Source organism: Episyrphus balteatus, chromosome 3 (assembly GCF_945859705.1).
Source record: "Episyrphus balteatus chromosome 3, idEpiBalt1.1, whole genome shotgun sequence".
Classification (NCBI taxonomy): Eukaryota; Metazoa; Arthropoda; class Insecta; order Diptera; family Syrphidae; genus Episyrphus; species Episyrphus balteatus.
The window spans coordinates 6,814,823-6,827,384 of NC_079136.1; the positions used below are offsets into that span (position 1 = coordinate 6,814,823).

Genomic DNA, 12,562 nt, shown 5'->3' on the forward strand with positions numbered 1-12,562 from the left:
TTACTTTTTTAAGGAATTTTTTTTTTATTCAAAATATAATAATTTAGTGAATTTTTGAGTGGAATCCAAGACATAATTTATTTGTTTTTTTTTTTTTCAACTTCACCCGTTTTCCCGAAAAATTAACGCATTATTCAAGTAGTCCAGTTATGAAAAAAAGATTATTAAGATAAGCTTTCGTTCAACTTATGTATGTATTATCATTCCAGAACATTCCACTTTAAATACAATGTGACAGAACCATAAAGAAATGATTTTGAACAATATTTAGGGCCGGTTTGTTCACACTCGATTATCTTTTAATCAAGGAATTTTGTATGGAATAATCCTTGATTAAAAGATAATCGACTGTGAACAAACTAGGGCTTAAACTCGTTTTAAACGTTTTTTAAATTAGTATTTGTATATGTAGTACAAATTTTTAAACCAAAATAATTTTTTAAAATAGTCATCCATGTTCTGATTTTCGTTTACTAAAGCAATACTTTCGTTTTTAAAAAAGAAGCCTCTCACATTTCAATTCCTTTTTAATTCTTGCGAATTGTGGTGTTCTAAAATACTATGAATTTTCTATATTTTTGTTTTTTTGACGTTTTCATTTCGATTCGAATTTGGTATACCATTTTTAAATCCGTGAGAAAATCAATTTCTCTAACGAATTAATTTCGGAGCGAAAATCACAACAGAGTTGAGTATCTAGCTATTTTTTCGTTTAAATCAAATTTTTTTTAAAGAAGGCTTCTACTTTTCATGTTGCCTCAGGTCAAGTTAAAAAGTTTTTTTTTTTATAATATAAAAAAAAATGTTCTGTTGTTTTTAATTTTGCACATAGGTAATTGAAAAATTACGTAAATGCATTTAATTTCGGCAAAATTTCAACAATTTTCAAAATGTTTGGTTCGCTAATTTTAGTTCTCAGACGATTTATTTAATTTGTGCACCTATTTTAGAAATAAGACGTCCTGACGATAAATATATGTAATATATGTGGTCTGGGCTAAAAAAAAAACTAAAAAATTACAAACTATATTAATTTGAAAATCCATCAACGTGAAATTCAATTGAATATTAGCAATAAAAAAAAAACAATAAAAGTCATTTTGTAGACATTTCTTATTGTATTTTGAAATACTTGAAAATAATTAGGTATAAACAAACTATAAAACGAGCGAAGGTATTATAAAGAAAGATGGTAAAATTTAATATAACGAGTAGATAAGTGATTAATAAATTGTTTTTGCTTTTACTAGAATTTATCTACTTTTATACTCCTGAAATATAGCACTTATCAAGACTTTGACTGATTAAAAAGTACTTTTCAGAGGAATCACCTGTACCGGAGAAAGAAAATTAATAAAATAAACATTTTTAATATAAATAATTTAAGCCCTGTTTTTTCTACAAGTGATTTTATTCGAAATATAAAAACAATACAAAATACTTACTTGTGTAATTTTTCCTTGTTTTGCTAATAAAATATTATAAAATGACTAGCTTATCAGTTGCAAAAAAAGAAGGGCTTTAAAGGTAATTTTGACATTTAAAACATTTTTATTTTAATTAATAATGTAGATTTACAGAGTAAAAATTGCTTTCCGAAAAGATTTCCAATCAGATTACTTACATTACTTTTCCATATTTTTGAAAACACAAAACGATATTAAAATTCAATAATCCTTGAACTAAGCTTATTTGGCTTGAATTTTATATATTCCCGTGGTATCAGTAATTGACATTTTAAATAACATTACATTGAAGTGCATTGAATGTTACAATAAATTTAGAAAAAAATAATACGTATACGCCATAGTGAACAGAGTACTTTTAATAAGACTGAAAAAATCATTTTATCCATCCGATTTTTTATTTTATCGAATACACATTACAAGGAGTTAACTTACTTTCTAATACATTATTGAGAAATCCCTCTAAGTTATTTCAGAAGCAATTGATAGCAAAAAAACAACGATATCAACCCCCCAAAAAGTTGAAAAGAGACTTAAAAGAATTAAAACTTCAACAAATGTTCCTGTAAATTGAAGATTAAACATAAACACATTTTTTTTGTCTGTTTAAGTTTTTTTTTAAATCAATTTGGTAAAGAATTTGTTGTTGTTAAGAATCAGCTTCAATCATTTATTTTATTTTCATAAGTTGGAGAATTAATCCAAATTTGAAACTTTCTCAGTATGACTTAAAGTTAAACTTTTTAATTTTAGATTCAATTTTTTCTTCCAATTTTTTCACTTTATTGATGCATCATTCATCTGTGATTATTTAAAAAAACGACAACATAAATAATAATATTTGTCTTTTGTTATCCATAGAAAGTAACACAAGCTTACTGTGATTTATGATGTGTTTTTTTTATTTTTTTTTTTTTTTCTATAATCTTGCAAACAATATGCAAACAAGAAAATCTCTCATAAAATTCAAATTAAAAAAAAAATAATCTGAAAGGGGGATAAACTCTCGCGTTATCAATGACAACTTGACACCCAACACAGATTTTTCATATTTAATTTGACACAAGTTTCATCCCCCACAAACTGTTGGTTCTCCTTGTGAATTCCTCCCAAATTAAATTGGATGCATCAAAAATTATCATAATTTTGCGCATCGTAAATTACGAGATTCTAACTGCAAAGAAAAATAAAAAAAAAAAAAATAAATAAAAAACTTCAAAGTCAAATAAGAATTATTGCATTTATATGAAAATATTTACCAGTCAAGTTAAAAAACAACAAGTATTTCAACGAATTTGTCAGAAAATTCTTTGAAAATCCCATATCGACTTAGAAGAAGAGAGAGACTTTTCAAAAAACTGTGTGTGATGGTAATGTGCTTTGACGTTGCATATATTTATATATGGCAAAAACTCAAAGTGGTTGCGCTAATTAATTTGCTTTTAAGCATCACAAGTCACAAGATTTCCACCAACAGGCAATTCAAACAAAAAGCTGAATTTGGCCTCCAGGCTCGGGTGTGATGAGATAAAATATATATAAATTATAAAATGCGGAATGACGGAATGGCGCTGAAGTATGTGAGAGAAATTTATCTCAACTTAATTTTGAGAGGAGAGGACTTAATTCTTGAAATTTATTAAATTATGTCATGTTAAAAAAAAGTATTATAATGTGTTTTTCATTTTATAAGTACTGGCTTATTTTAACATAATTAAGAGTTGGTATTATGTTTTTTTTTTTTTTTTAATTTTAATACATTTTTGATAAAATTTCGATATTTTTTCATGGAAAAATGGTTACAAAAGAACAAGGGAATCTTGTAAAGTAATTTTTGCTTCCAGAAAACAAAAAAAACCTTAAATTTTCACTTCAAAAAACCAAACACGAAAGAGCAATAAAAACTGAAATATTTCATTCAACCTTCAAACTCTAAAATAGGACATCAATCCTACACAGATAATTTATTTTTTGATGAATTTTTTTTGTGTCAAAGATAAGGAAAAGGGTTTATATTTCTCAAAACCCTCCCTTCTTTTTTTTGTTAAAAAAATATTAAAGCTATTTAAAAAAGAAGAATCATTGAATCCAGAAGTTTTTTTTTATATTTTTCAAAAGACGCATTGTTTGGAAAAAAAAATGTCCTTAAATAACGCATTTAAGTGTGAGCGCCTGTTGAAATCATTCAGTTGGCAAAATTTCATTTCAACGAACACACACAGCTTGCAACTACAAAAAAAAAATATTCCATTTTCCGGAGATTCAACAACCTTTATATATTTTTATTATAACCAAGAACCAACCAACTCAACGACTTAACCAGTCAACGGAATAACAAAGAATCTTTCTGTGCATTCATCCATGGTAAATAACATTACAATTCGTCAACTTAATTTAGTATCAGAGCTTCAGTTCCAACTAAAGGCTTTTAGGGATAAAGGTATATAAACAGAGGGGGAAAAAATTCATTGCTAACAAAAACGGATATACGGCAAAAGCTAAAAGAGCATCAATTATAATATCATACAAAACTCTGTAATAATGATAGCTCGTTTTTCTTCCCCTGTGACATGGATTCAAACTAAATGGTCTGTAGCATTGTAGGTTGATTGAAAGCTTAATATTATTTCTCTTTGGTAAAGTTTATTCTGCCAGGTGGTACAAGATGTATAAGTCCTGGTAGTTAGACCTAATGAAATTTGATTTGGTTTCTAGAGCTCAAGCTGTAATAATTGCTAACCATTAGCAGAAATTGTTTGTATTTTTGCTGAAATGAATAAAAGAAATGGGGAATTTGTTTAGTTAAGAAATTCTGTTTTATTGTTCTAATTTAAGGCGATCACGAAAATTATGAAAAAAAAAATACAATTTTGTTTATGTTGAAAGTTTGTTGACTTATTTGTGTAACTTGAATCCATTTCAATGAAAAATGTAGTAGTTTAAAAATTTATGAATAAAAAACTGTTAGCATTGTAAGATTATCTTCATTTAGTCTATTGGATAAGTGCAACAATAAAATCAGAAAAATAACACGTATACGCCATAGTGAACAAATTGTTTTTGACGATTTCGTTGCGTTAGTAAAAAAATCATTAAGAATGGTACACATATTTGGTTTTCTTGTTGTTTAAAATGCTCATGAACATTCATAACCAGGAGCAAATAATTTAAAAAATTGCTCCAGGTCGAATAAATAATACGTACAAATTTGAAACAAAATTTGAAACACTTTTCTTACTCGCTTATCACCATTTAATTCTTCTTCTTCGGAAACTTTATATGAAATTCAACAACAGTCGAAAGGAGTGTGTACGCCACTTGATAAAACTTGAAAAATAAATCTCATGTGTATTTAATTTTTTAAACTAAGAATACTTTAGTTGGAAATATGTTTGTATGGTAAGTGATTAACAAGAACTTAAAAGTTTTTCGTTTATTGTTTTTTGAAAGGAAACAGAGCTTTATTCAAGTTCAAGTTAAAAGAACACTTTTTATTTAATTGGAAAATTTAATGAATTTTTTCTTAAGTTTCTTCTTTTTTTTTAATAAGAAATGTCAACAACTTCATTCAAATACGAAAATAGTAATAAAATAAAACACTGATATCAGGTTGAAAATTACATTCAGCTTAAATTTTCTGAATTCAATACTAAAACTCATTGACATTTGACATTTTTAAACTTGCAAATGACTTTTTATTCAGTTGAAAAACATTTATTATTCTCAAATTTATTTAATCAAATAAATTTAATTAAATAATTACTTGGAAAGTCATTAATTAAAAAGTAGTTTTGTAATGACTAAGCAAAAAAAAAAAAAAAACAGTTCACTCTTTATGATGTTAGCATGAAAAATGTTTAAAAAGACTTTTTTTAAATTTCGTTCATTGGTGCAGCGAACAGGAAGTGCACTTTTTAAACTTCAAATTGAAATAGAAAATGACTGAGTGAAGCTATAAAAATTAATTTTTGAGCAACAAATTTTGTTTTGCAAAGCTACAATTTCTAGAAAAGAAAAAAAATTGAAAATTTTACTTTTTTGAAAATTTTGACCCTTACATCATATGAAATTGAGTCTTATTTTAGCGGAATATTGAATAACAAAAAAACCTAATCGAGCTACAAAATCGAGGTTTTTTGATTTCGTCTTAGTGTAGGTTACTTAAAATTTGTGCAAAAAAAATTCTTGAATTTCGCATTTTTTTGGATTTTAGAAGATTACTTTTGAGCTATGTTTTTAAAACAAAATCTTGAATATTTCAAAAACGGTTTAAGCTACAAAATTGGAGTTTGTATCAAAAATAATGTATTAAAAAGCTACAATTAATGGAAAAAGAAAAAACTTAAAAAAGTTAGTTTTTAAAAAAGTCTCCACTGGCCTCATCAAACCGGAAGTGCACTTCTGAAACTTTATATTGAAATAAAAAATGACTGGGTGAAGCTACAAAATTAATTTTTGAGCATTAATTTTGGGCATTAAAAAAATATTAATTTTCCTACTTTCGTCCGCTAACTTCAGTCTTATTTTAGCGGAATTTTGAATAACAAAAAAAACTGTTCAAGCTACAAAAACCAAGTTAATGTAATTGAAAAGCATTTAAAAAGCTACAAATTTGGAGGTCAACTAAACTCATTAATTTCAATCATTTCAGATTTTGTCCGCTAACTTCAGACTTATTCAAGCGGAAAATTCAATAATTCAAAAACTATGAGAGCTACAAATTTTTGGTTTGCGCAACAAATTAGCATTTAATTAGCTACAATTAATGAGATACATTTTTTTTTTATTCCGCCACAAAGTGTCCGCCAAAGTAAGGGACGTCTTTAATTAAAACGTTTTGATTTTTGGTGTTGATGTCATGATCGTATGGGCCGTTTTAGATCTGGGGCCTATTTCTCTTGCTATGCATTCGCTCTCACGAATAAAATTTTAGTTTTTCTTAATTTGACCGTGTGCTTAAAACTGAATCCGAAGTCAAAATTCCTGCTGCATGTCATGTTTTTGAGAGAATTCGATAAAAAACAAATTAAAAATGAGTTTTTTATTTCTTTTGAAAAACTGCCTTGCGCATACGCAGTCTGAAAAAGCATTATTTTTACTTCTGAAACATGATCGGTTTATTTTTTTTTTAAATATAATTTTAGTCTCAAAAATATTGTAAAGATAAATGTATGATATTTAAAAATTTTAGTGTGTTACAAAACTAATGGTTTTTTATGCAAATTGTTTCATACAATTAGAATTTTAGAAATTTTTATTTCAAAACATAATATTTTTTGGAACATTAGAAATGTCTGATAACGAAAATAGCCATACGTTAAACTGTGTATTTTTTTTTTTGTTTCTCGTTATCGAAATAGAGATTGTATTAAATATATTTTGAAGGGTCCATAGAACTGATTTATTATATTTTTTTAGTGGTTAATGGTATTTTTAATTGGTTGAAGAATAGGTATCTTAAATCAAAAATATAAAAAAAATATTGATTTATTTTTATCTTCGAAAAATTGCAAAAATTGCATTTTTAACAGAAATTTATTTATTTTATCCAAAAAATTTGCTTTTTCAAAATTTTACTAATGATTTATACTAAAGTTTCAAAAATAACCGTTTTATGGTACTGTTAAAATGGTTTTTGAACATTTAGATTTTTTCTTCAAAAGATCAAAAAGACATAATTTTTTTTTTTTCAAAATAGGTAAACCGTTTTCGAGAAAATTGCATTATATTATATGTTCTAATCGAGATCTTAAAAAAATAAAATGCACGACTGGGGCGCACGAAATTTTTAAAACTTTTTATATAGAAATTTGGAAAAAAAATAAAATTGGTTTAAAAAAAAAAAAAACAAAATAAAATCTGAAATCAAATTGCCCTCCAAAACAAGTATGCAGTTTTGATTGATGCATTTTTAGAAAAAAAATTTTCAAAATCGTTAGAGCCGTTTTTAAAAAAAAAACTAATTTTTTATAATTAATTTTTTGGAAAAAAAGTTTTAAAATAAAATTGGTTTGCCATTTTGTAGAAATCAGTAATCGACATCTAAAAACAAAATATCAAAAAAATTCAATGTCCCGTTTTCGAAAATTTGATTTTTCCAAAAAAAAATTTCAAATTTTTTTTAAAAACTCAAATATTATATTTTTGGAAATTTTATTTTATATTAAAATTATATAAATGCTTCTTCACAAAAAGTTTCGTTGAAATCGAATAAGCAGTTTCGGAGATAATCGCATTTGAAAAAAAACGGTTCTATGGCAGGTACCGTTAATAATGATTTTCAAAAAAAAAAAAAAATTTTCATTAAAAGATAGACCTTAGTTTAAAACTAATATTTGAATTTTTTAAACAAAATCGTTAGAGCCGTTTTAGAGATATTTCAATTTTACTAAAATCGGTATATGACAAGTGCCGTTATTTTGACATTAATCGGTCCATCCGTTTAGGCTGTAGCTCCTTATACAGACAGACAGATAGACAGACTGACAGACAGACAAACAGGCGGACTTCCTGGACCCACTTTTTTGGCATTATCTACCATCATCGTAATGTCATGGAAAAATGTTATCTCAACTTTTTTTTTTGTACGAATGCATAACTCGATATATAGTACCTATATCGCAAGTAAAAAAATTAAATTCTATTAAATACCATCTTTATTTGAAGAAAATTCGTCCATCTGTTTGATCCGTAAATTTGTACACAAGATGCACAAACGCTCATAACGACACGACAGGCTATATGAGGAAAATTACTTTTTTGGATTTCTCCATGAACTTAATTTTGGGTTTGTCACTAGACCAAAACATGCCCAACAGTACAGAGGAAGTAAAATGGGTCAAAGTATTGAAACACAAGAAAAAACTTAAATAAGTTTCAATTTTGACTATTAATTAGTAGTCTACCGCATTTTAATTTCAGATCAAGATCGTGCTAAGTGAGTGATTAACAACGACAATTTGAAATACGTTATATTTGTCAAAGTGTTTACATTTTTCATTATTTCCATTGGAGTATGTGTATTGTTTTAAATATTAAGCTCAATTTATGATTAAAAAAAACTGCAAAAGAGAAGCTCCAATTCTATACTAGGTATGTATATTCCTCCACTATAAACTACTTTGGTTAATATTAAACTCACATACATAAGGATTCTGGCATACTCCACGGCTCTTTTGCGTTTCAGCCGTTGATTCTCATACTACTTCTTTTACAAAGTTGATCTTAAACTCCTTCACCCCCTTCTTCAAAGTTTAAAAAAAAAAAAACATCTTAAGCTTAAAGGCTCATCCAAAAGTTAAAAAAGTTAAAAACTTTTACGTGCCCAAATGCAAAAATAAAAAAACACAATTTTTGTTGACAAAAACATTTCTATAAACTACTTTACTGAACTTGACCAAATTTGTACACAAAACCTTCTTTCCAATTTTGTTTGCCAACAACTGGTACTGGTAGTACCTACATTCCACCTTCAACAAACATTTACCAAAAGTAACTTTATCTACAAGATAAAAAGCTATCAAAACAAATTGACTTCTACTATAGGTCCTTCCCAACTAGTCCTACTTTGTTGAAGAAGAAGCAAAAGAATACAAAAACTCATGTCCCATATCCGCCTTCTTTCTTCTTTATTGTGTCCGTATTACATTCACTCTAGATTCCTCTCGCCTTACACCCAAAAAAATGCAATTTAAATTACATTGTCGATTGTCGTATAAAATCGAGTAGACTATTTTTTAGCGGAAAAATCAAATTCTCCTTTTCTCTCTCTCTCTCTTGTCCCTTTCATCCAAGAAGGAAACCAACAAACAATGAGATTCAATAATATATAGTTGAACATAAGATAGGTTAATTTCCTGTTTCAACATTGTGGTTGTGCGATGTTTGTTAAACCGAAAGTTGATTTTATTAACTGTTGGCTATGGGAGTTATTGTTGGTTTGTTCCTCCTGAAACAAGGATACAACAATGTACTTACCGATGTGCCAACATTTTGTGAAGACACACAAAACCAACTTAAATATAGAACACTCTACTTGTTTCTGTTGGGATTCTCCCCATTTAACTATCAATAAAATATGTAACCAACGTCAACAACGTCCAAGACCACAATTCGTTGGGATATTATTCGTCCTCGCCAATTACTTTCTGAAAGGAGGAAATTGTGTCCTCATTACGGCTGTGTGATTTTCTGTTCTTCTTCTTCTTTTTTTGCTTCTGCTACGTTCTGAATTTCAGAAGGCATTATTTTTATTTTTTTTTGCTTTTTGTAAAAATACAAACACAAAACAAAAAAATAAAAAAATTTATGTTAGTATCCTCCAAGCAACATGGCCAAATCCATTATATTGTCCAGTTGTGATAAATTCAAACAGAAAAGGATTAAAATATTCCGCCTCTCTCTCCTCGAAACTCATCTTGTTTTGAAAAGAAAGAAAAAATAAAACAAAACAAAAATTGTAAAAAAAAAAAAATGAAAAAGCGGAAAAGTCCTCGAAAAGTTTTACCTGGAATGAGTGACAAGTTTTTGCCATCATCATCATCATCAGGATAACAACGAATAAACAAGGACTTTTCTTGGCATGGACGAGATATACAAAAAAAAGGGGATTTTTTTCTTTTAATAAGATAATTGTTTCTGACATTGCTTAATTTTTTTTCTTCTTCTTTTTTTTTTAAAGAGGGTCACAATTGTTAACAGTTTTTTTTTTTATTTTTGTATCCTTTTTTTTTCATTTCAGGTGTTAATCAATAAATAAAGTACCTACCTACAACAAAACAAAAAAAAAAAACTCTAATCAAAATGTCAATCTCTGATTTCCGCAAGAAGAAGCTTTTGTTCCTTTTCAATGTTTTCTTTGGTAAATAATAAAAAAAAAAAAAAATAAATGAATTTTAATTTAATCAAAGCTAAATGTTTAAATTTTCTCTTCGTTCGTCCTTGCAGATGTAAACCAAAGTGGAGAAATCGACCTGAAGGATTTCGAATTGGCAATTGAGGTATGTATTTGTAAAAGGCTGTTAGGTTATAGGCACCATGAACATAAGGACATCGAGATAGTTGTATGCAAATGTTAAGAGATTCATTTGAATACAAAAATGTGTCCATTTTGTGTAACTGCTATCTGCTTCTACTGATGTTATTATAAGATTTATATTTTCTGACAATATATGTTTTTTGTGTTTTTCCATTTTCGATTTTATGTATAGAAAGTGTGCCAACTGAGAGGTTGGAGTGTTGGCAGTGCCAAAAATAAGGAGACACACGATGTGATGATTAAAATTTGGGAAGGACTTCGGTCGAAAGCCGACAAGGATAACGATGGACAGGTAAGATTGAAAAAAAAAAATAAAAATATTGCTTGTAAAAAATTATTGGCTACATTAGGTTGAACACTGAGAAAAATACTTTCTTTGATTTTAAGCTCTTAAATTTGCTGACGTATCTATAAATAAATTTTGAAATTTTGTAAATTAAAAAATGTTCATTAATGCAAGGAAGATCCTTGTTTTTTTTATATAATAACTTAAGGGGGGAAATCCCTCTGGAATTTTTTAATTTTGCATTATTTTTTTTTTTTCGTAGTAAATTTATTTATCAACCGAAGAAACTATTTTCAGTGGTCTTAGCCTTAAATGAAGCCTCAAAAGTGCCTAGATAGTCCCGAAACCAATGCGCTCCGAACCTACCACAGTACGAAAACGAAAACTTTAAACGCATTTTTTTCGAAACTAGTTTTTTTCCGCGCCGTGCAATGTAACTCAAAAACTAATGAAGCTATCGACTTGAAATCTGAAGCAAATTACTCCTTAACTTATTGGCCACAACATGAACCTAAAAGTTGAATAAAATTTGTACAGTATATATTTTTTTTAACTACTTCTTTGTAAAAAAAAACATGGTTTTTTTCGTTTTTTTTATTTCTAATTTTTATTTTTCATTAAAAAAAAATAAATTTAGGTTCATGCAATGCGTACTAATATCATCTAACGGAAAAAAATTTCTTTTTTTGATTTAAGATGATTTCCTGGACCTGTGCATTGCACGGCGTAAACTAGAGGCGTCAACTTTGAAAGGCTCCAGAGCCGCCATTTTGTTATTTTTTCATTTCAAAAAATTTTTTTTCAATACTTAATAATGTCAGTAATATCTTGTCTTTTTCCAAATTTCATTAAGTTCTTTCAGTTTTTCATAAAAAAATTTTGAAAAAGGTGTCGTCCAGAGGGATTTCCCCCCTTAAATTTTGTAAACCAAAACATTTGTTAATACATACAAGGTATTTGTCAAGTTGTGTTTTAGCCCGCTGACAAAAGCAACATAGTACTAGGGGTTGTTTTTTTTAACGCAGAAACGACGTACATGTTTTCCAAGTTGTCAGAGTCCAAAATGAATATATTATGTTGAGTATCAAAAACATTAAATGCAATTTACCATACGCCTCCAGTTACATATTTTAATTATGTATACGTATAATTACTGTGCCACACTTCCTCCCTCACACACTTCTTATTCAACGTATCTACCTTTACAGTAACCAATAATAAGGAGCGCATGCATGGACAATTTTAAAATGTCCGTAATGGAAAAACAAGTATGTACGTTGACAAGTTTCTGAGATACTCCTAAGGCAATAGGTTTTTAATTTAAACATCCAGGATAGTATGCCATTTCTTAAGTTTTCTTCCTTTTTCTCGCGAACCTTAAACAGGTTACAGGTTCAAAATAAAAAATTTTTTTTAATATGGGAAACTTTAATAACACATCACACATCTGCTGTTCATGTTACTAAAATTGTTAAGATTCTTTAAACTTCCTAAAAATGTATCTTAAATAAATTTGAACTAGGTACAAGAGAGTCAATTGATCTCTAATTTCGATATGGGGAATGTTGAGGATATAATGAACATATCAAACTCGAGATAACTACCGCACATGATATGAATAAATGTACGTATGTATGTACAAATCTATAAAAAAAAAAAAACAAAAAAATTAAAAGATAGAGTAAATATTTTTTGTTTAGTTGGGAAAGGAGATGGCACATTTTTAGCTTGGGCCCAGTGTGTGCACTAACGAAACTTGTATCAAATGAAAGG

At 27.8% G+C, this 12,562-nt stretch overlaps 1 protein-coding gene across 1 annotated transcript in view; it reads left to right on the forward strand.

Annotated features, from left to right (window-relative positions):
• The window catches only part of LOC129913574 (calexcitin-1), a 39,135-nt gene that overhangs the window by 16,570 nt on the left and 10,003 nt on the right, over positions 1-12,562 (forward strand). Inside the window, exons 2-4 of the mRNA XM_055992321.1 lie at positions 10,207-10,326; positions 10,413-10,465; positions 10,676-10,795. Of these exons, the coding sequence (XP_055848296.1) occupies positions 10,269-10,326; positions 10,413-10,465; positions 10,676-10,795 (231 nt within the window). The 5' untranslated portion in view covers positions 10,207-10,268. The remainder of the gene's footprint in view (positions 1-10,206; positions 10,327-10,412; positions 10,466-10,675; positions 10,796-12,562) is intronic.